General features: G+C 42.9%; 1 protein-coding gene across 2 annotated transcripts; it reads left to right on the top strand.

Moving 5' to 3' along the window:
- The first annotated feature begins 1,062 nt into the window (after positions 1 to 1,062).
- tp53bp2b (tumor protein p53 binding protein, 2b) lies at positions 1,063 to 22,959 on the top strand. Of its 2 annotated transcripts, none has more exons than XM_053616993.1 (18): positions 1,063 to 1,515; positions 8,944 to 9,091; positions 9,537 to 9,650; positions 10,615 to 10,682; positions 11,408 to 11,509; positions 11,686 to 11,848; positions 13,847 to 14,007; positions 14,984 to 15,148; positions 16,546 to 16,717; positions 16,814 to 16,933; positions 17,019 to 17,101; positions 17,343 to 17,664; positions 18,201 to 18,895; positions 19,970 to 20,107; positions 20,210 to 20,343; positions 20,746 to 20,912; positions 21,042 to 21,241; positions 21,405 to 22,959. In XM_053616993.1, the coding sequence occupies exons 1-18, from the start codon at positions 1,507 to 1,509 to the stop codon at positions 21,444 to 21,446; spliced, it is 3,003 nt and encodes a 1,000-aa protein (XP_053472968.1). In that variant the 5' UTR covers positions 1,063 to 1,506; the 3' UTR covers positions 21,447 to 22,959. The 2 variants fall into 2 exon arrangements, with proteins under 2 accessions (XP_053472968.1, XP_053472967.1); XM_053616992.1 differs by having other exon boundaries at positions 16,543 to 16,717.
- The last annotated feature ends 41 nt before the right edge of the window (positions 22,960 to 23,000 follow it).

Genomic DNA, 23,000 nt, shown 5'->3' with positions numbered 1-23,000 from the left:
GAATTTTAAAGGCTTGAATACTTAAAGGCTGAGCGTTGATTCTCTGAGAGCGAACGCACCCATGGATGAAGAGAATGCATGACCTGCCAGGTCGGTCTTTCCACTCCATCAGTCTTGAGTCTCCAAGGTCGAGGAAAAGATGGAGGAAGACGCTTAGAGGAAGGGAAGGAAGGATTCAATACAATGTGAAGAAATTGGGATATCGATGTGACTTTGAATGTAACATTAATTATATTGTTTATCTGATTGATTCCCTGGTTGGTTGGTCGGTTGGTTGGCCAACTCCATACTTCCATTTTCTGGATTCCTTATCCTACACAGGCATGTCTTTGGACTGGGGAGGACACTGGAGTACACGGCGGAAACCCCTGAAGCACGGGGAGAACATGCAAACTCACATGCGCACACAGGGCGGAGTCGGGAATCGAACCCCCAACCCCGTAGGCGCGAGGCCAACGTGATAACCACTAGGTTTTAGAACAAAATGATATTATAAGAGTGAAATGATTTCTAAAAGAAAATATTGGTGTCCTGGCACAATACAGCCAAATAAATCAGTCGCATTAGCTATACCACGCCCACAATCCCATTTATGGTCATTGCCACACCCATATTTCCAATATATGTACTCAAAAGTTTTACTGTCAAGCAGTATGTTCATTATGACTCACTTCACTGAGTCGATTCTTCAAATGAATCTACCTGCAAGTCAGTTATGGCAGGAGCGTGTGTTATTGGATGCGATGGTGAGACAATTTTCATAAACGATAAATATTAATATATTTATTTATGCAAATGAGGCGTCATCTAATTAATTAAATTATTTCGCTTACTTAATAAAACAGAAGAGGAAGTTTTTTTTACACAACAGTTTGTTGTAAAAAGTAAATAAATAAATAAATAAATTTCGGGGGTAAAAATGATCGACAAAATACAGATTGGGCTCTGAGGGCCAGCCCCCTGAGCGCGCGCCCTTCATTAAGCAGTGAGGGATTGAAGCGATGGTCCGTGACGTCATCTCATTTGCATCTCGCGCCCGCGGACAGACACGCCCCCCTTCGGACGCGTAATATACAGTTTGTATAGTCACACCGGTGTGAAGTTAGCGGATCTGCGCTGCGAGCGTGCGGCTCCGGTGCAAGCTGGACGCGTGGACCCGGTAGCGCGAGCCGAGCGCGTGAGTGTGTGATGAGCACAGAGGTTCTGATCGGTAGACAGAGCTGTAGCGGATTCTGGTGAACAAGTACACACTGCAACAGGTTTGGAAAAGAGCGAGAGCATCAGAGAGAGAGAGAGAGAGAGAGTCGCGAGAGCACGGAATAATACACAATACAATACAATACAGACACACACCGAAGACGTAGTGCAGGTGCGCGAGCGAGCACATCGCCTGGACTGCAAAACACACACACACACACACACACACACACACACACACACACACTGTGTGTGTATGGGATTAACACTAGGATTAGGAGGAGATCTGCATTCTTCACGACTGACAATATGATGCCGGTGAGTGTTACCGAAAAGCTCGCGGGAGATGACATTGAGCTTAAATAAATAAATAAATAAATAAGTAGTTTGGTTTGAGCTTGTCTCTAATTTCATAACTGTGTGTGCGATGTGTAGGAGATAAATGCCCGTGTTTATCAGTTTGGATCTGAATAAACATCCTATCACGCGCCCCGTTCGGGGTAGTCCAGGGGCGCGCGATATCATCTGTAGACATTGTATCGCTTTCGACATCGCGAGCGCAGAAAAAAAAAAAAAAATTCGATTCGAGTGATCTTTTACGTTTATTACTCATCACGCTGTACGAGATCCCGAGAATTAAAATAAAAAAATGTAAAAATTCCCTGTTAAACTTTATAACCGTGCAATAAGGTGTGTTCAATAACGTGTGTGCAATAACATGTGTTCAATAACGTGTGTGCAATAACATGATGTTCAATAACGTGTGTGCAATAACGTGTGTTCAGTAACGTGTGTTCAATAACGTGTGTTCAGTAACGTGTGTTCAATAACGTGTGTGCAGTAACGTGTGTTCAGTAACGTGTGTGCAATAACGTGTGTTCAATAACGCGTGTGCAATAACGCGTGTTCAATAACGCGTGTGCAATAACGCGTGTTCAATAACGTGTGTTCAGCAACGTGTGTTCAATAACGTGTGTGCAATAACGTGTGTTCAGTAACGTGTGTTCAATAACGTGTGTTCAATAACGTGTTCAGTAACGTGTGTTCAATAACGTGTGTTCTCCGTATCAGGCTACACCATGAAGAAGATCCTCTAATGGTAGACCTGCGATTCAAGTAAACGTCTACGTTCCTGCTTACGTGGTGCACAAAAACAAACGAGCTCGCCTTAAACACAACGAAAGGAAAAGGAAGCGTGTTATTGTTTACGTTTCGTCGCCGCTACCGTATTCGGAGCCGTCCCACGAGTTTGCCGCCATCCTATTGGCGGATTTTAGACGAGCGTCTTAACATGCGCTCGCACTCTGAGACTTTAATCGAACGCGCCGGGGAATTTGTCGTCGGCCATGTTCGTTTGCAATGCCGCTAATACGAGGACGTCACATTACGTGTTGTAAGACCACAGTCAATTCTGGACCATAAAACTATTTTACGATTTTTGCGGATTTTTGTCCACGACAGCAGCCGCAGGTTGTAAACGGGCATCTCGAGTGGAAGCGGGTGCATCGTCTTGACCAGACGAATGCCGTTATTCATCCTAACACATCAAAGCGCGTGACGTTTTTTGTTTTTTTTTATACTGCGCCTATCTCCAAAGCAAAGGTCAGTATCGCAGTATTCACACATGATACACCCCTTCGAACGTCTTTTATATCTCGTGTAAGCTGCTCTTCCTGATTCCCGGCGTTCCCCTGCCATTCCCAATCTGGATTTTGTCAGATCGTTATCACACACGTCCCTGCATGCCTGTTTGGGCTAATTATAGAACGGCAATGTGCTCAACACCACCCTTGCGTTGCTGGAAATGCTACCAAAAAAGAACAAAATGAATAGTGGTATAGAATCAGGATTTAAAAACAAGAAACAAAAAAAATAATCATTAATTGTACAGTATTTGACTTTTTTTTTAAATAATAACCGATATTCATTGCAACATATACTGTAACTTTCGCAAACAGCATGCCAGCGAAAACACCATATTCCCTGCTAACCCCAATAGACACCATCACAGAATTTCCACTATGCGGTTTTCCACTACAAATACCATTACTAACCATCAGCTAACCATTGAAACCATTAATGGGATCCACTAGACATAATGTGTGACCAATAGAAGGCAACAGATTACCAGTAGAGACCCACAGGGAGTATTAGAGTTTCCATTCAAACTAATACAATTCCCATTTTAATCATTACAAATTCTGTTGTTGTTGTTGTTGTTGTTGTTGTTTTTCCAGCAGGGTTGTATTTAATGTATAACAATATAACTCCCAAGGCTTCAAGCTACCAAGCTGGATGTCTCCTTGTGGTTGGAGCGGTACCAATTATATTAGGTACCAATTATTATAAATGATTATGTAATCTTTGGAAGCTAAGGACCACTGTTGATGGGAAAGTACAGTTTGGTGCAGTTCTTTTCTGAGTGACACATCCTTCCATTTTGTGTGTGTGTGTGTGTGTGGGGGGGGGTATATTTATTTTCTCATACATGTCTGGATCGCATTGTTTAGAATGAACAGGGGTTTTCCATGCTTAATGCCATTTAGGGAACTACAGCCTATTGTTCGAACTCGACACGTTGACCCCAGAAATGCATGCTGTATTGTTAGTGGTTCCCTAGAGGAAGCTGAACAGCTTGGGCTTTTCCACTTGGTTAGCGCAGGAGGTCGCATGACTCTGAGGCTAACTCGCTCGAAATCATTTGTACCATGAATTGACAGGTGAGTGTACAGTCAGCATGCGGAAGACGGATTAAATGACATTAGCTCTCAGTAACTCGACCCCCAAACCAGTCTCAGCGCAACGAGGAAGACATTCATTTCACTCACGTTGAACCCTCATGTCATGTTCGGGTCACAACAAACCGTTTCTGACTGGATTTCACCCCGTACGAGAAATATGACGAAACGTGTGTGTGTGTGTGTGTGTGTGTTTCTGAAGTACCAGAGCCATTGGCGCAGAAGCCCTTCTCTGCATAGCACCAATGTTGTCGCGGGGCATGTTGCCATGGCAACAGTAACCATGGCAACCTGCCTTCCACAGGAGACTTTAACCCTCACACCGTGTTCGCTGCCTGCCGATGGAATTCCCACTAACCCAGAGCTGTACTGTACATGTTGTAGAATGAAAGATTTAGCATAGATTTATCTCAGTTAGCGATACGATAAAAAACACCGGACACACGCAAGCCTTTTATATGCTCGGAAATCCTCTTTCTGACATGAAGATTCCAGAAGATTCCACAAGCCTTGTGATTATTTCGCATCACACATCACGTTCGGTCTTGAAAATACACGAGTCACAAGTCCGTCCTGACGCGGCACTTTCCGACACGGCAGGATTCATTTCGCGTCCGTTTAGTGGTCGGTGCTAAGCGTGATTTCGGTTGTACGGAGTGTTTGACTAGTATTTTACAAACATTTCTGAGGGAAATGTTGATGTTCCTGATGATTCTGTCACGTTTCCACTGTCGTGTAGTCTGTGTAAAATGTTTTAAATAAACCCAACACATCTTAACTTACTTAATCGTTAGCTCTGGTTATTAGCTAGCTAATCATTTGCCCAGTTGACTAGCAGCACTGTTCTCACAGCTATAACCATCCAATTTATTATTATTTTTGGTCATTTTTAAATAGAGTAGAAAGATAGAAATAAAAAAAATAAAAAGCAACTTTTAATAGCTGACTAGCCCGCTAACTATTTAGCTAATCAGCAGAGAGCTTTTCGTAAAACATCACAGACATAGTTAATGCCTGATGGAAAGCATATCACCGAGAATGACCTATAGGAACACAACGGGATGTCAAAGAGCAGGAAGTGATGTCAGAGTCAGTACGGATACATATTAGCGTTCGGGATGTCTCTTGAAATTAGTGCTGACGTTCCAGCACTGATGAACCCCAACGCTAACACATACGACTTCTAGCAGTGTGTCGCAGATAAAGTGCTAGCGATCGCTTCTTTCGCATCGAAATGTTAGCCTGGGCGGTACATTAGCCAGAACAGAAATATAAACAGCCGTCTTTTTATGCGTTTTTACGTGTACGTGTTTTCATCGGCTGCCTTTAATAAGAAGGTTCTGAGATGGAGCTATAATCTCCTTCTCAGAGGGTAAACCTTTTAGAGGTCAGCAGGGTACAAGGGTAAGCCCCTGTCACATGACCGTGTGTGTGTGTGTGTGTGTGTGTGTGTGTGTATCCATTTTGTCTACTGACCATATGGTCAGACACACACACACACGCACCAAACAGACTGACAGTAGCTTTTCTGTGACCACACACACACACAAGCTCAGTTTAATAAGCCCAATACATGAATACATAAATCATCTAGCTAATTAACTAGTGATTCAACTGAAATAATAAATATATACACCCATGGAATGATTAAAGTCAAGTTTGTTTTTTTTTTGGAAGCCTGTATCGTACGACAGATGATGAATGATTTGTCATCATTTATTGATGGTGTTGCATTTCTGTTGTTCCTGTAGTCATAGAGGATGTTTTTTTCTCAGTTCACGTATAAGATTTCTTTTACCAATTATCTCAACCAATTAAAGGTGAGAAAAGTAACAGCAACATGAGGTGTAAAGTTACACCTGTTACAATATATCATACATTATATATATATATATATATATATATTACGTATACATGTGTGTGTGTGTGTGTATATATATATATATATATATATATATATATATATATATATATATATAAAGGTATAGGTATTCTGAAAACCCATTACCGTGATGTTATTAGGATTTATCACAGTCTGGTGTTGTGTCTGAGCCACTGGTTTGGACGTAAGTAGGCTGCGAATGGTGTGTGTGTGTGTGTGTGTGTTCTTTCTATGTGTGCTAATGAACAACCTAAATGCAGAAATGAGGACTGATTAGCCCAGTTTTAATACCACACAGAAAAAAAAAAACAGCATGGACTTTAGAGAGTTAGAGAGGATTTATTTATTAATTTTTTTAAATGTAAGATCTTATAATCAATTCAGAATCGTACAAAAGCAACGGAACGAGGAAACGTCATTCTCGGAAAAACGTCGGTGTAAATATAGAAGTGCTGCATCCTCTTTCCCGTGACGAGGCTCGACTATTCAAACCTTTGTGTTTGGCTCCGGCTGCCGTGTCAACAGCGTCCCGATGAGTCACGAGCGTCCCTGCTGTTTCGCCAGTTCTGAGCCCGGGATGGGGTTGTTTTTTTTTTTTTCAGCACAGCCGAGTTGATGTTTTATGCTGTGTTTATGGGCGTTTGTGTAAATAATGCAAACGGCGTGTCTGGGCTGGGTGGCATGGGAGCGTCGATCAGATCGTCATGTGCGATTTTTTTTGTTTGTTTGCTTGCTTGCTCAGGAAATGACTCGTGCAAAGATCATGTGACAAACTGGGAAACGGTAGCGCGAGTCTGACTTTTCAACACATACTTTAGGATGTCCTGTTGTAGAAAAACAATCACCAACAGTAATTCCGCTTCATCACCCCCCAACATGGAAATTCTAATGGTGTGCACTACAAAATACCATTACAAACCATCAGCTGACCATTAAAATCATTACCATTACTGGTCCTTAATGGTATCCACTAGACATAACATGCCACCAATAGAAGGCAAGAAATGACCAGTAGAGACAGACCCATTACAGTTTCCATTAAAACCAATACAATTCCCATTATAACCATTATTCCATTATATATTATTCTATGAGGGTTTCTATAACAGCATGCCCTAAAGTGGTTTATTTCTTATTTCTTATTGTATTTGATTTTTTTACAAGTATGTATTTATTGTATATATTCTACATATTTTGTTTATTGGTTTTAAAATCCAATATAATTGAAAGCATTTGAAACAGGGTTGAATGAATCGTTTTAAATGTACGCATGCATGAGTCAGTCCCTAAAAAAACAAAAAGGAAGTAAATGAACAGTCCAGGAAAGTCTCCCATTACCTCAAGTGTAGCTGATTAGCTGACGTTAGCTTCTTTAGTTTTGCAGCTAACAAGCAATGAAAATTTATATCACAAAAAAACAACAACAACAACAAAAAAAAACAGGCCCAAATCTTTATATGCTTGCTTTAGATGATGTTTTAAAATCTCATTTTAAAGAAAACGTTTCTATTTTAAGCACAGAATAAAACCTCTACTTTCGTCTGGATATCCGCTAACTTCCAAAATGGCCGCCCTGGTAACATTCCAGTGTTCGGCTTGCACACGGTGAAGTGTCTTGTCTACATTCGAGGCCAAATTTGCATGAAGTACAGAAACTTGTTCTTAGTTTCAAAATAAAACTTCCAGCACTATCCCTGCCTCAGGCTTACATTAGTGAAAGGTGTGACCTCTCATATCAGATGCTGAAGTCACACCGTAAAGATTTATTCAGAGCTCTCGACTTTATTTTTCCATGGAAAGGTTGGACGTTACCATGGAAATATGCCCTCGTGCTGGTCTGATCGTAAACATAGATATATATGTTTGAGAGACCTAGATAGGCGACAGAAGCGTATCGTTCAGCGGCACCTTCTTCCCGGTAGTGTCTCTCAGACACTTTCATTCATTTCTCTCTCTCTCTCATGATTTTATTTGACGGAAGATACTACGCGACACAAGTGTTCCTCGTATACCACGCGTTGCTGTCGAGTTCTGGATTCTGATTGGTCAGAAGTTGCTTGTCAGTGATATTCAGATGATAATCATTCGTTATTTAGGATCGATATTTAGGGGTTTTTTATTCGCTAAGGTGGATTTAAAAAAAAAAAAAAGAAATAGTTGGAAAGAAACCCTCATAGTTTTCAGGACAGAACCTGCACGTCCCTCTCTGTGTGCGTGAGACTCAGGTAAAGCAGCATGCAGCCGTATAATTCCCCCTGAGCCAATCTGTCGCGCTAACAAACACTTCACACTCAATCAGCAGCGAAGATGTCTCTGTACAAGCTGGCACGGTCGAATCCGATCCATCCAGTCCTCATTCGCATCGACAGTACCGGCGATGTTTCCCCCCCCCAAACATTCTGCGATGAGTACAGCTCTTACTGTATGTCAGAAAATCAATTACCCCCCCCCCCCCAGTTTTTTTTCTTGTTTTTTTTATCTTCAGTGACAAATCCCTTCCTCCCACCAGTGTTTTATTTTTGGGTCCAAAGCCTCTTGACATCCATCTGTGCTTTTTTTTTTTATCCCACTCGTGCCAAGAGAGAAACCCACAGCCTTATGGTGCGGTTTAGGAAGAGAACAGCAGGCTGGCGATGCAGAACTGTGACAGTATAATGGTACTAGTGGTGGGAGAGACGATAAAAATATCATATCAGAGTACTATGAGACATTTCTACGATGCACATTATGTATCACGGTGTCTAGATTGTTCGGATGGGCGTGTGATGTTTTGGGCTGGAGCTACAACATGTAGATATACTCCTAAAACTACATGCTCCTCTTGCTGATGTGGTTTAGGATATGATACGATGGCAGCCATCTTGGCAATTGGAATGGGTTGCCAATGGGTAATTCCTACCCCCCACCCCCGCAGGACATCTTGGTATGGCTCCACCCCCATGGGCCACACGTCTCAAATTGTGGAGAGAAGTTGAGAAATGGACGATGACTTAATTGTGGAAATATGGACTATCCTAAATATGGATTTAACATGTATTTTATGGAAAACATGTTGGACAACTTTTGTGTTTCTATACATTGTTCTGTGTGTGTGTGTGTGTGTGTGTGTTTGTGTGTGTGCGACAGATGTTTCTAACCGTGTACCTCAGCAACAGCGAGAAGCACTTCACCGAGGTGCCCGTAACCCCGGAGACGCTGTGCCGGGACGTTGTGGACGTGTGTAAGGAACCCGGAGAGACCGACTGCTACCTGGCCGAGAGCTGGAGAGGATCAGGTGAGGACATTTATTTACACCTGGACCGATTTATGGATATCAACGATCCAACTTAAGCACAACAATGCTGCTGGCCTGATGCTATATTATTATAAAATATTATAATGTGGTATCCGTTATAGGTTTTATTACTGTTAGATAGACACAAGCTTGTGTACGTTAGGAAAAAGAAACCCTTCTATATGACCTAAACTGAACATGTAAACACCTGAAAACTGAAATGTTATTTGTGTTACTTTGACTGTCTCGAAGCCAAGCGTCCGGCTTTCGTGGCCGTGAACAATTAAGAATAATATTAAGAGAGAATGATTTTTTTTTTTTTTTTTACACGACAGCTTTTGTACACTTTTCTGGCCACGAGCTTCAGGATCGTGAAGGTTGCAGTGTAAAACGAGATTTCCTTTGTCATTGTATGGGTCTTTCTTTGTGCGATTTCCTTGAACAGAGCGCCTGATCGGTGACGGTGAGAGGATGACGGAGCTGCTGCAGCGCTGGGGGCAGCAGAGGTCCGAGGTTCGGTTCGTTCTCCGCCACGAGCGAGCGCCCAGCCACGATGCAGGTGAGAGAGAAACCAGGAGGATGAATAAATGATGAAACGAGGTGGAGGAAGCAGGAAGGAGAACGCGCAAAAGTACAGCTTTTTAACGAGACCTTTCGTCTGTATTTAAATTAGTACAAGTTCATGACCGTACACAACACGCACAGCCCGACGTGACTGCACGCATGGCAGTAATCCGTCTCGTGGCAGTGATCCGTCACGTTACGCGCCCTGACTCCACAGACAGCGTGGAGCTGATGCTGGTCTGTTTGAGATGGGACTTTTACATTCTTTTCAATCAGATCAAACTGAAATACAGCACACGTGTCATGGTGCTTATTATCTTACACGTGGTCTCAAAATACTGCGTAGTCCTGAAACTGATATATCGACCCGATTCTGATTATTCTGACTTTTATTATTCTGAGATTCATGAACATTCCAGGACTTTAAACACATTCGTTCCTTCATCGTCAGTTACATAAGGACATTGTTCTGGTATTACAGTGGACCCCAGAAACACTCACGCACACACAGAGTGCCAAATAAATGTGACGGTGGACCCATGGGCTGTGAGCTCCCAAAATATTCTGCATGGCCAGCAGGGTAATGTTCCAATTTCTGTGGCTCACACACACACACACACACTTACAATGAGTGTCAGTGGGGCACTGAGCCAATGCTCCTGGATGACCCTGGTAGTATGAGGACACACTTTTGATTTTGTGTGTGTGTGTGTGCGTGAGGCCACAGCCCAGGGTGTTTCAAGGCTGAACTGATGCTGGCTTTAGCTAGAGTAGACATGTTTTGCCCGGTGCTCGTAGGGCAGATGAGCAATGAGACATGTTTCTCTCGTTATTTAATATTGATGATGGTGGAGATTTAAAGGATTCACCACTGGCAGCTTAATGAACCGGACAACACAATGTTTTTCATTAGCCGTGTTTAATTAGTGTCATTATACTGTGTGTGTGTGTGTTCTTAGGGACTCCCAGAGGCCCGGAGCTCTCGCTGAAGAGGAACGCCATATCCGAGACACACCTTGAGAACGGAGTAAGTGTGAAACCGTGTCAATGTTGTTATTGCTAACAATCCGCAATATCTGTTTCATTCATGTTGCTAGTTGCTTCTAGCTTTCTGCTCTGCTTTTATACCTAGCTAGCTCGGTTGGCCTAATGTTAGCCAGCTTGCTAGGGTCTGTGAGTTTCACAGATTGCGATTCGGTTGATTCCAGAACTTTTGGAGTCGACTCCAATTCTGATTCGATGGAGTCGAGCCCGTATGGTAATTTTTCTTGATTCTAAAAACCGAGTTATAGAGAGCATCGTGGAGAAATAACGACATTACTCACGTTACAGCTAGCTATCATATCAGCTTTTGAATTTAGCTGGCTAGCTAGCTACTTGGTGTGGATCATAGATTATTGCCACTGTTCATTTGAATATTTGTGGTTGCTAAACTTCCAAGTGAACTTTAGCCTAATTAGCTGAAATATACCTGACTTTCCTTTGACAGCGTTCTTGATTTGCGTAAGCCAAACTTTATGTTACAACTTTTATGTTTTCCGCTTTGTTCGAAGAAAAATACTGCGTGCTTACTGGTGGGTGTGCAGTGGAGAGGCGCATTTTTTTATTTTCAGAGAGCCAATAACAGCACTTCTTCTGAGATTTGGAGTTGGCTATCAATTCCCAAAAGGATTGTCTCGTTTTGTGATCGCCTCCCAGCCCAACATGAATATACCATTGAGCACAGCTAGTCATATGACTTTGTTTCTCTAGATTGTTCATCCTCCTATGGACATCAGTCTCACGGAGCTGCAGGAGATGGCATCCCGGCAGCAGCAGCAGATCAATGCGCAGCAGCAGGTCCTGGCCTCCAAGGTGGAGCTCGTGTCGGGTTTTCAATAAACACAATATTAATATGGGAATTGAGCATTAGTAGCAGTGGCTGTAAAAAACAGCCGTGATTTCTGTACGAATCACTCAACATGCAGCTGTTTACAGCTGTAAACCCAGAATTTCAATGTGGGTTATTGATTTTTTTTTTTTTTCTTCAGGAGCAGCGCCTTCGATTTCTGAAGATGCAGGAACAGCAGCAGCGTGAGCAGGAGAAACTGCGGCTGTTACGCGAGAACGCTGAGAACCAGGAGGCCAAACTGAGGCGTGTTCGGGCTCTCAAGGGTCAGGTGGAGCAGAAACGCCTCAGCAACAGCAAACTAGGTCAGAACTTCTGCTGAATCATTAATGAAGTCTTAAGTGTTCTTCAGCTGTCAGTCTGGGAGAAACATTCAAGCATGGATGGATGGATGGATTTATGGAAAAAGAGATGGAAGTTTTTTTGGGAAGCAAAGAACCCTCAAATATCTAAAAATTACTGATGGTTGGATGACTGGATTTGATGGATGCATGCAGAAAGATGGATGGATGGATGGTTAGATATAAAGAGAAAAGGATGGCAGTGAAGCCTTTTTATGAATCAAAGAACCTTTATGCAAAATGGATGGATGGATGGAATACATGGATGGTTAGATGAATAAAGAAGGAGATGGATGGATGAATAGGTTAGGAAAGAGATGGTTAGATGAATAGAGAATGGGGTGGATGAACCAATGGATGGGTGGAAGGATATAGAAATAGATGAATGGATGGATGGATTGATGATTAGATATTTAGAGAAAGAGGGATGGATAAAGTTGCAATCAAAACCATTCAACCCGCAGTGAAAATCAGGTTTATTGTCAAATTTTACAGACTTTCAGCTGTTTGCAATGAACAACTCAAACAAAAGTGATTGAAGTAGTCCAACACGACGAATACTTCAAGTGGTTTCCCAAAATTCAAATTCAATTGAAACTTATAATGACTTCTCCAGTCTCAAAATTATTCACCCCCCTGATTAGAATCCCTCACAACAGCATATGCAAAACAGGTGTTGTCTCAAGCACACCTGATGCAGCTAATCAAGGGCTTCATTAGCTGAATCAGGTGTGCTTGAGCTGGAACACATGAAATACCTGAACTGGCTAGGGGTTTTTGAGTGTGCACTACCTGGACAGGTTGAATAATTTTGATTGAAACAGTAGGTAGGTAGGTAGATGGACAGACAGACAGACAGCTAGATAGATAGATAGATAAAATACATAGATAGATATATAAATGGATAGAGAATGATATGGATGGATTGAGAAAGAGATGGAGCAATGATTAGATACATAGAGAAAGAGGTGGCTAGAGAAGGGATTGGATGGATGGATGAAATGATGGATGATTACATATACTGTATATAGAGGAAGAGGCAAATGGAGAAATGGATGGATGGATAGATGACTGGATATATGGATTGATAGATGGAAAGATGGATGATTAGATATATAAAGAATGAGATGGATGGAGAAAGGGATGGATGGTGAGATGGTGAAGCCTTTTTAGGATGGATGGATGGGTGGATGGATAGATGAAAGGATGGATGTTTAGATATACTGTATATAGAGTAAGAGGCAAATGGATGGATGGATGGATGATGATATATGGATGGAAAGATGGATGATTAGCTATGTAGACAAAGAGATGGATGGATAGAAGGATGGATGATTAGATATATAGAGAAAGAGGCGGATGGAGAAAGGGATGGGTGGATGGATGATTAGATATATAGAGAAAGAGGCGGATGGAGAAAGGGATGGGTGGATGGATGATTAGATATATAGAGAAAGAGGAGGAAGGAGAAAGGGATAGGTGGATGGGTAGATGTATAAAGAATGAGATGGATGGTGAGATGAACAGAGAAAAAGACCGATGGAGGTAAAGCCTTTTGAGGAGGCAAAGAACACTTAATTATCCAAAGAAACCTTGAGACGCCTGTAGCGTTTATTTCTACGTTTGATTTATATTTATTATTTGCTGACGTTGCACAGAAACATACTGCGTTTATTTTGGATTTGAGAAAATGTACAAATATATTTTTTTATGTGGACGAGTTGGTGAAAATCTGCAAAGCTTTTAAAAAAAAAAAGCCTGTTAATAGCACATACTGCTATTAGCCTTGCGGTTTCATGCTAATAGCATTAGCAATGAGGCTTAGCCACGAATCGACACCTCATCAACTTCAGCGAGGAATCACCACAATGAGCTTCAAAGCTAATGAGCCGAAGAAAAACAATTGATTCATCGTTAGTGAAAACTCTCACTCGCTGTCACTCTGTCTCTCCGTGTCTGTAGTGGAGGAGATCGAGCAGATGAACGGCCTATTCCAGCAGAAGCAGAGGGAGCTGCTCATGGCCGTGTCCAGAGTGGAGGAGTTGAGCAAGCAGCTGGAGACGTTACGCAGCGGCAAACCGGACGAAATCGCTGAACTCGAGCGACTCTACAAAGAGCTTCAGGTGCCTGTTGTTCAGATGGATGGATATGTGTTTGGCTAGACGTATGTATTGATGTATGGATGGATGGATGCACAGTGAAAGAGACAATAGAAGGATGGATGGATGAAAAGGTGGAGACATGAAATAAAAGAGAGGAATAAAAATAGAAATGTAGCAAAGCTAGAAGTATTATGAAGTAGAGTCTGGGCATAGGATGAATGGATGCATGGATGGATTTGTGGTTGAATAGAAAATAGAGACACAGGTGAATGGATAATGGGTTAGGGATAACAGGGATTTTGGGATTAATAGGGGTGGATGGGTGGATAAATGTAAGAAAGAAGTGGATTAACTGAAAGAAAGAGAGATTCAGTAAAGAGGTAGACTGGTGGCTAGATGAATAGAAAAACAGATGGATGGATAGATAAAGGCAGATAGATGGATGGGCAGAGAAATAAAATAAGGGATGATTTGGTTGAGTAGATGGACGGATGGATAAAAGCATGGATAGTTGGATAAAAAGATTAGACGGAGAGGTGATTAGATAAAGAGATGACTCTTTAAATGAGTAGATGAATAGAAAAGGAGCTGGATGAATGGCTAAAATAAAGAGATGGATGGATGGAAGGATGAGCAAGTGTATAGGAATGAACAGATGGATGGATGGATTGGCAGATTAAAAAAAAGAGTTATCGATAGATATAGGGATGGATAAGTGGATGGGTGGGTGATTTGGTAGATAAAGAAAAAGAGGGATGGACAGATATAGAGTTGGATAAATGGATGGATGGATGGATAAGCAGAAGTACAGGTATGTAGTTAATGGATGGGTAGACTGGTAGATAAATGGATAGCGGGATAAACAGATGGATAGATTGCTCGATGGGTCTACAGACAAATAGATGGATGGATGATGAAAGATCAGAAAGAAACAGACAGGGATTGAGAGAAATAATCTGCAATAATATGTCCAATAAAAGACTGTGCTTCCCTATAGCTGAGGAACAAGCTGAACCTGGAGCAGAGCGCGAAGCTCCATCAGCAGAAGGAGTGTCTGAGTAAGCGCACACAGGAAGTAGCGGGGATGGAGCGGCGACTGGCCGAACTGCGCCAGAGACTGTGGAAGAAGAAAGCAGCTCTACAGCAGAAAGAAAACCTCCCTGTGAGTGCAGGACAGAACTGATCATCAGTTATAACGCAATATTCAACACACACTGCTTTGCTATAAGATACGGTTACGACTTCTATTTTTAAAAAAACTTTAAATTAAGCTCAATTTAACCAGCTATCTGGTTTCCATAGTTACCTAGCTACTTCGTTGCCTAGCTAAGGGAAGATATTACCTGATATTACCATGCTAACCTTATCTGAGGTGAGGCAGTTTTTAACTTGCTAGTTAGCTCCAAATATTTTCACCAAACACAGCTAGCTACCAAATTTGAGTCAAGAACCATTCTAACTCTTACCCAAACTTAAACATTCGATTCTTCTTTTCCTATTCTGGATTCAAGTAGAACTGAAAGTGTGTTTAGTTTCATACGCTTGTACAATACGTGATGCTCCAGCATTAGCGGTGAGGCTTAGCCATGACTTAGCCATGACTCAGCACTTCAAAAAACGTCAGTAAATAATCTCCACGCGTGATGTCCGGGTTATAATTTTACACTAAACTTGGTTAGTGTTGGTGGAATAAGGTTTGATAGCTTGTTGGCTGTTTTAATTACTAAACGTAACCTGCTAGCTGGCAATAGTGGGCTAACCCTGCTAACATCATTAGCAAGTATAGTGTAGAGTGTCTAACAGACAGAACTGTCACAGAGACCGAAAAAAAATATGGACACACAGCTTTATATCTTATAGCTTAGCTGTTTTTTTTCCTTTTTCTTTTTTTAAATAAATGTTTTATTTTCTTGTTACAAACAGGAAAAATATTTCACTTCCTAGCTAGCCATATTAGCAACAAAAAAAAAAAAACCCAAACGATACTAGGCTAATGGAAGTTCCAAATGGTTCCTTTTTTTCACTATATTAGTAGTTTAGGTACAAGTAAAGTTCTAATACATTTCAAATAATAATAATAATAATAATAATAATAATAATAATAATAATAGTAAAATGCCCCTATAAACTTGAAATGTATATAAAATCATGATAAAATTTAATGTTTGCAGATTGCTGGATAATTATTACATTCAGCTACCATAAGTAGTCATCATATTTAACTTGCTAGCTTCAATTAGCTTGTTTTACTGAAAATAAACCTGGCTAATGTAGCTAAATGGCTAGTTTGCTTCTTAGCCATCCATCCAGCTTGTTCTTTGATGTTAGCGGTAGTTAGCTAGCTGTGTGAGACAGCTCGCCTTTCAGGTTTTTTTAATTAAGTTGATAAGGTGATCTGGTTAGCTAGCTTAAATCTAATTGCTTTATCTGAAGAAAGATGTTAGCGAGCTCTTGTTTCCGCTAAAACTGTAACCTTGTAAATTGTGATAAAAAACAAACACACAAAGCAGAAACTCTCTCTCTCTCTCTCTCTCTCTCTCTCTCGTTTCCCCACAGCAGCCGGGTGATGGACAGAGCCCTCATCCTCCCTCGGTTCCGTCCAGAATTGCCGCTGTCGGCCCGTACATTCAGTCTCCTGCTCCTCCACTTCCTCCCAAACAGGACGTCCTGGTGAAGCCAGCATATCCGGATGGCACTAGCACACTGCCCAAACCGCTTAACAAACCCACCAGTATGTACACACACAGAGAGAGTGCCACTTGTGTACCAAACCCCTCCATTCTTTAACATTTGCCCCTCCCCTTTCTCCCTTTCTCCTCCCACCCAGGTAAACTCTCCAAGCAGTCTGAATGGAGTGTGAGCAGTGAGATCAGCGGCGTGGGCGGCTCGCAACGAGGCTACGCTTCCACCCTGCCCCGTATGAGCAGCCACGGCTCCGTGGAGAAAGGTTAAGCACTCATACAAGCCACATGCTAATCATCCATAAACTTGTGATGCTAAAAGTCTTTTTTTTTTTTTCCTTTCCACGTTAGATCCCGAGGCAGATCGGAAGCCGCCGCCACCACTTCCGTTACGGAAGAATCAGAGCAGCGAGGACCTCTTAAACAATGGCCAGGTAACAAACACGCTTAATTAACTCTTTAATGGGGCTTTGCGCATGTGAAGGATATCAGACTTGTTATTCCTGACAGGCCACGCCCACTTTCAAGTGGTTTTTCACCATCAGATCTTTTCTGCTGGATTGTGCCCACTTTCATAATCACTTCCAGTCCCATGATTGGCTGTTGGTCTAATATGTTCCGCCCCTGATCCAAGGAAATTATTTCGGCTAAAACTATGCGTGTGTCCGTTCTCAGCAGGTTGGAGGTAAAGTGCCCCCTCCGGTTCCCAGCAAACCCAAACTAGGCCAGTCTGGCGTCCCCAAGGCCTGCTTCTCCACTGGCACCTTTCCAGGCAAAGCCAGACCCACCCACCAGCTGGCCCCCCACCTCCCGAAGTCACCGATGCCCGCGGCCACCGTCCGGCCCTTCAGTGTGGAGGGCTCAACAAGCAAAGGTCCGGCCATTCAGAAACCTCAGACGCTGGCGGCCAGCTCCATCTACTCCATGTACACGCAGCAGAGCTTGCTGGCTAAGGGCTACCAGGGCCAGAGCACGCTGACGCGCTCGCAGCCTCGGGGTGAGCATTGCTAACACTGCTAATGCTAGTCTCAGGGTTAAACATGCAAGCGCTTACCGGGTATAAAACACGCCAAATTAAAAAGGTACATATTATTCATATTACAGCATGAAATCATGAGTGTGACACCCTCATCTGCTATGCGTGTGTGTGTGTTAGGGAGTGAGACAGGAAACGAGAGATACAAAATACCAGATGGACGGTGTGTGTTTTTCATATGGCTAAAGAGAAGTGGCTGTATTTAAATAGCTGGTTACGCTGTGACGCAGAGGAGAGCATTAGATAATAATCCCTATGTTTGGTGCATGCTAAGACTGTTGCGTATACTAACGTACACATAAAAAAATTCATATAACGGCTAACGAAATTTCGATGCTCTGAAACCAACAGTTAGAAGTGAAGTGTCTATTGAGCAGTAGGTGGCTACTATGACCTTGAAGGTCGTATGACGACATCGGAGATTGTGTCGTTATGAAATGAGACCGTGATCACTACCGAATGTTCTCAGTATCCGTCTCTTACGCTCTTTGTCTTAGTGTATGGAAAACCGGTCATCCCGTCCAGCAGAGGGCAGCACTCTCACTCCCAGGACAGCAGCCACAATGAGAAAGGCAGCTCCGTCGAGGCTGATCAGGTGGACCAAGCCATCAGCGGCGGTCCCGGTGAGGGCACGGAATCGGAGCGGGCACCGCGCCCACTGAGTCCCACCAAGCTGCTACCGTTCCTGATGCTCCAACACCGCCTACAGAGCGACGCTGAACCGGAGACACCGCGCAGGCGGCTGCAGCATGCGCCACGCCCGTTAAAGAAGCGCAGCTCCATCACGGAGCCCGAGGGACCCGGTGGACCCAACATCCAGAAGCTCCTTTACCAGAAGACCACGCTGGCGGCCATGGAGATGCCGGAGATCAGCACGGGGGCCGCCGAGGAAACGGGATGGCTGTCGGGCGGAGCTCAGAAGGCGTCGGATACAGACAGGGACGGAGAGGAGGAAGATCAGACTCCGCTTCTACCTCCGCTTCCACCACGTTCCTCTGCTGCAGGACAGAGCAGAAGATCTGAACAGACGGAGGATGATGAGCAGGAGGTGGGTAGTTCAGTCCCAGCTGAGGAATACCCTCCGTATCCTCCGCCTCCGTATCCCAGTGCAGGCAACCACGATGGGCAGGAAGAGGAGGAGGACAATGGGATGAGGGCACCTGAGGTCACTGGACAGGTCACGCTGCCGCCGGTACGCTGTTTTATTTTGGCTGTAGCTACTGAATCATATATTTTAGGACACATTAAGGAAAAAATTACACTTAATGGTGAAAATCAGCTTCAACACTTCGGATAGTTCCGGCAGTTTTTATGTTTTCTTATAAGAAAGGTCAGCTTTTTTTTCTCTAGGCAAAATTTGAACAACAGTGCCATCTAGCAGGCAGGTGAGGTTTTATTCTTTTTTTCCTAGGTCTGTATAGTGATATAATTTCAAATATAAGATACCTTAGAAAAACCATAACAGAATCCAAATGTAGGCAGCAAAGTGCTTTAATAATTACAACCCACTCCTTTAAGTTTTAAAGTTGCAGTCTGTGATCTATTAAAAAGCCACTAGATGTGTAAAAATGACATTTTTAAAGAAACCATAGAAAAAACTGATATTGCGGTGCATTGTATCTCTTTAATTTCCTTGTGTTTTCCAGCCCAGAAATTACCTCCTTAAAATAACTGCTAATGCCTGCCCCTTTTCCTTATAAGGCAACTTTGGCGGCATGTGCAGTTGATTAAAAGGAACGGGAAATATAATATCAATATTTCTCGTACAGTTGTAATTTGCCTTGTAGGCAACAGAGGGATATATATATATATCTTTCTTTTTTTTTTTTTTTAAATACAGACCACCCCTTTAAATTTTAAAAGGTGCAGTTTGTGAAGTTTAAGAAACGTTTCTTGACTTGTGAAAAGTCAAAAATTTCTAAGATAGCTTAGAAAGCATTATTTGCAGCATTGCTGTGTGACAGTTTCTACATTTTCAGGCTTCTGTTTACAGTTTTCAGGCCCAGAAACTTGCTCTGGCCCCAGGTGTAAAAGAACGGCTAAGCCCTGCCCCTTTTCCTTAAAAGGCAACTGAAGAGGCATATGTAGTTTGGGGTTGGCTGATGTTTTTGTCAGAATTTGCTTCGTAGGCAGCAGAGGGCTTTAAAAATTACAAACCACCTCTTTAAGTCATAGGACTTTTTAGAGTTTGAATGATGCTAAACGGGTCGCTGTAAGCTTGTTCTGCTTGTTAGTCATCCATCCGGTTATCTTCTCACTGCTGCAGGGGAAGAGAACGAACCTGCGGAAGGTGGGGTCGGAGCGGATCAGCCACGGCATGCGGGTGCGCTTTAATCCGCTGGCCCTCCTGCTGGATGCTTCACTAGAGGGTGAATACGACCTGGTGCAGAGGATCATCTACGAGGTGAGGTGGAGGCGTGGTGATAAACGTGATCTGCATTATTAGTGGTATTCTGAGGGGAGAGGCATGATGGGAGCGTAACGAGCGTGTGGTGTCTCCGGGCAGGTGGAGGACCCCAGCATGCCAAACGACGAAGGCATCACGGCGCTCCACAACGCGGTGTGTGCAGGACACACAGAGATCGTCAAGTTCCTGGTGCAGTTCGGCGTTAATGTCAACGCCGCCGACAGCGACGGCTGGTGAGGGAATTGTTTGGTTTCGTTTTGAAGCGAACACCCATCTCAAGCCCCGCTCACAGCTGGTTACCGTTGCTATGTAGGCCAAACTGTCGTCACTGTGTCAAGCAGCTACCATTATTATATAAATTATTATAGTTAGTAAATAAAAAATGCAGAATTGAGTGTTTAAGGTTCGACGGACAGTTAAGCAGCGATTTTGGGTTCCAAGCAATTAAGCCAACACCTGGGATCGGAATCTCTCTCACTTTTTTCACGTCTCTCTCGGTCTATCCGTCTTTCTCTCTCTGTCTGACTCTGTTGCTTTATTCAATCCAAAGTCAATAAACACCTTTATGTAAGGTAAGACATCGTTGTCAAGGCAGCACACGCGAAACATTGCTCTTTCTCTCTCTCTCTCTATAGGACGCCCTTGCACTGCGCCGCGTCCTGTAATAACGTTCAGGCATGCAAGTTCCTGGTGGAGTCGGGCGCGGCCGTGTTCGCCGCCACCTACAGCGACATGCAGACGGCAGCGGAGAAGTGTGAGGAGCTGGAGGAGGGATACGCACAGTGCTCACAGTTCCTCTACGGTGAGTGATGTTATGATCCAGACAGTAAGCAGAACTCGTTTATAACGTATTTAATCAATAAACTGTACATTAATACGTTGTAATGGAAGGTGTGTGTGTGTGTGTGTGTGTGTGTGTGTGTGTGTGTAGGTGTGCAGGAGAAGATGGGGGTGATGAACCGCGGTATCGTGTACGCGCTGTGGGACTACGAGGCCGAGCACGCCGACGAGCTGTCGTTCACCGAGGGCGACTGCATGACCGTGCTCAGACACGAAGACCGAGACGAGAGCGAGTGGTGGTGGGCGCGGTGCGGAGACAACGAAGGCTACATCCCCCGCAACCTGCTCGGGGTGTGTCGATGATTTTTTTTTTTTGCTAGCTACATTCCACATCATCCCAAAGTCTAGAATTCATGCCTGGTCGTGCCTTAGCTAGCATGATAAAAGGTAACACGGTTGCTGATTATTATTATTATTATTATTATTATTATTATTATTATTGTTCCTTTCACAGCTGTATCTGCGGATCAAACCCAGACAGAGGAGTTTAGCCTAAACCTCACCATGGTTCGGTCCCAATCCAACCGACGTGCCCTCAATATCAGTACGCACTGACAGCAAAGGGCTGACGGAAGCAAATCACTCCCGAAGTGCTTCTTCTCTACATGCTGGTGCAGTCCCAAGCTTCACTTTTTGTATTTGTTAATTCGTCGTCTTCAGAAGCGCAACGGAGGCTTTTTTAATTTTTTTTTTTTTTTTATAAGTAGTTACATCTGATGAATGTTTAATAACTTAATAACTTCATGGCCTTTCTAGAAGGTGAATGTATGTCAGAAATGATTACTTGCACAGCTTTTAAGTTATTCGTACAGGTGCGTAGATGTGATGGCACGTTTTTGTGCGGCAACGAACTCGATCGTGCGACCGCCACTCACTTGCCTTTCTTCTGGCTTGATTTCTAGCTGATGAGTTTGCTAGGAAGCGACTGTGGTGATGTCATACGATCGAGCTGGCAACCGGTCGAGCAAAATGTAGCTTAAGCTCCGCCCACGTTGACACGATATCGCTTTCGGGGTCCCCCCCCCTACTGTATATATAAAAACAAGCTGGATTACTGTTTGTCTGCTAATAAATATCTTTTTTTTTTCCAAGATTAAAAACAATAAACAATCCACTATGGTGCTCAATAACGTGAAACAATTCTGGTTCACGGTAAAAAAACATCTCGTTCAAAAGAAATGAATAAAAAAAACCTTTGTATTTAAACATTGCTACTCTCAGGATTCCGTTTATTGTTTTTTTTTTTTTTACATTTTCTTTCACATTCCCCCGCCCCCCGATTTCTTTTTTACCCACCTTTATATCGAGGGTGCCAATAATTCTGGAGCTGTCTGTGTAATTCACAAGAGCGCCACAAAATTCACTCTGGAACCGCAGTCCACGTTAAAACATCTCTTTTATTACTTACAAACGAGTTGCGTTTAAGTACAGCGTGATTCACAGACACTGATTTCTCGTCAAATCTGGAACCTCTCGCATCATCCCAGAACTCTCGCACAGCATGCGGTGTATCGGCCAAACGCTGCGCCGGTGGGACGCAAATAAAATAAAATATAAACTGTTACACGCTTCACAGTAATAAGCATCAAAAATATTGAGTGCGAAATGAGGACATGGCCACGGAATACGATACGTTCACGTTTTGTTTTGTTTTTCTGATTAGTTGCACGAAACCTCAGGAATTTGCACGGCACGAACGCACAACATGCACATCTCAAACATCTGACAGGAAAACGTTTAGGGGGAGGTGGGGGGCTCGTTTTAACTTTCGACTTAGTAACTAAAGATTTCACGGTATTATACCATTAACTTGTTATTGTACAAAAACGTCATCATTTCGACTTCAAGCCATCGCTAGTTAATATCGTATTTTAAACGATCTCATTAATCCGATTTTATATTTAACGCTGTCGACTATCTATCGATTATTCAATAGGAGCTAAAAGCGGTTTCGCAGACAGTAAGCTAGTTTTAGTGAAATTCACTTACATACGAAGCGCGTTAAAATAAGTTAAGATAACGATGCTATCCTAAAATAGCGAGATATTAA

Source organism: Ictalurus furcatus, chromosome 27 (genome assembly GCF_023375685.1).
Source record: "Ictalurus furcatus strain D&B chromosome 27, Billie_1.0, whole genome shotgun sequence".
NCBI classification, from domain to species: Eukaryota; Metazoa; Chordata; class Actinopteri; order Siluriformes; family Ictaluridae; genus Ictalurus; species Ictalurus furcatus.
The sequence above is the reverse complement of the archived record's forward strand: the minus strand, read 5'-3'. Positions and strand labels throughout refer to the sequence as shown.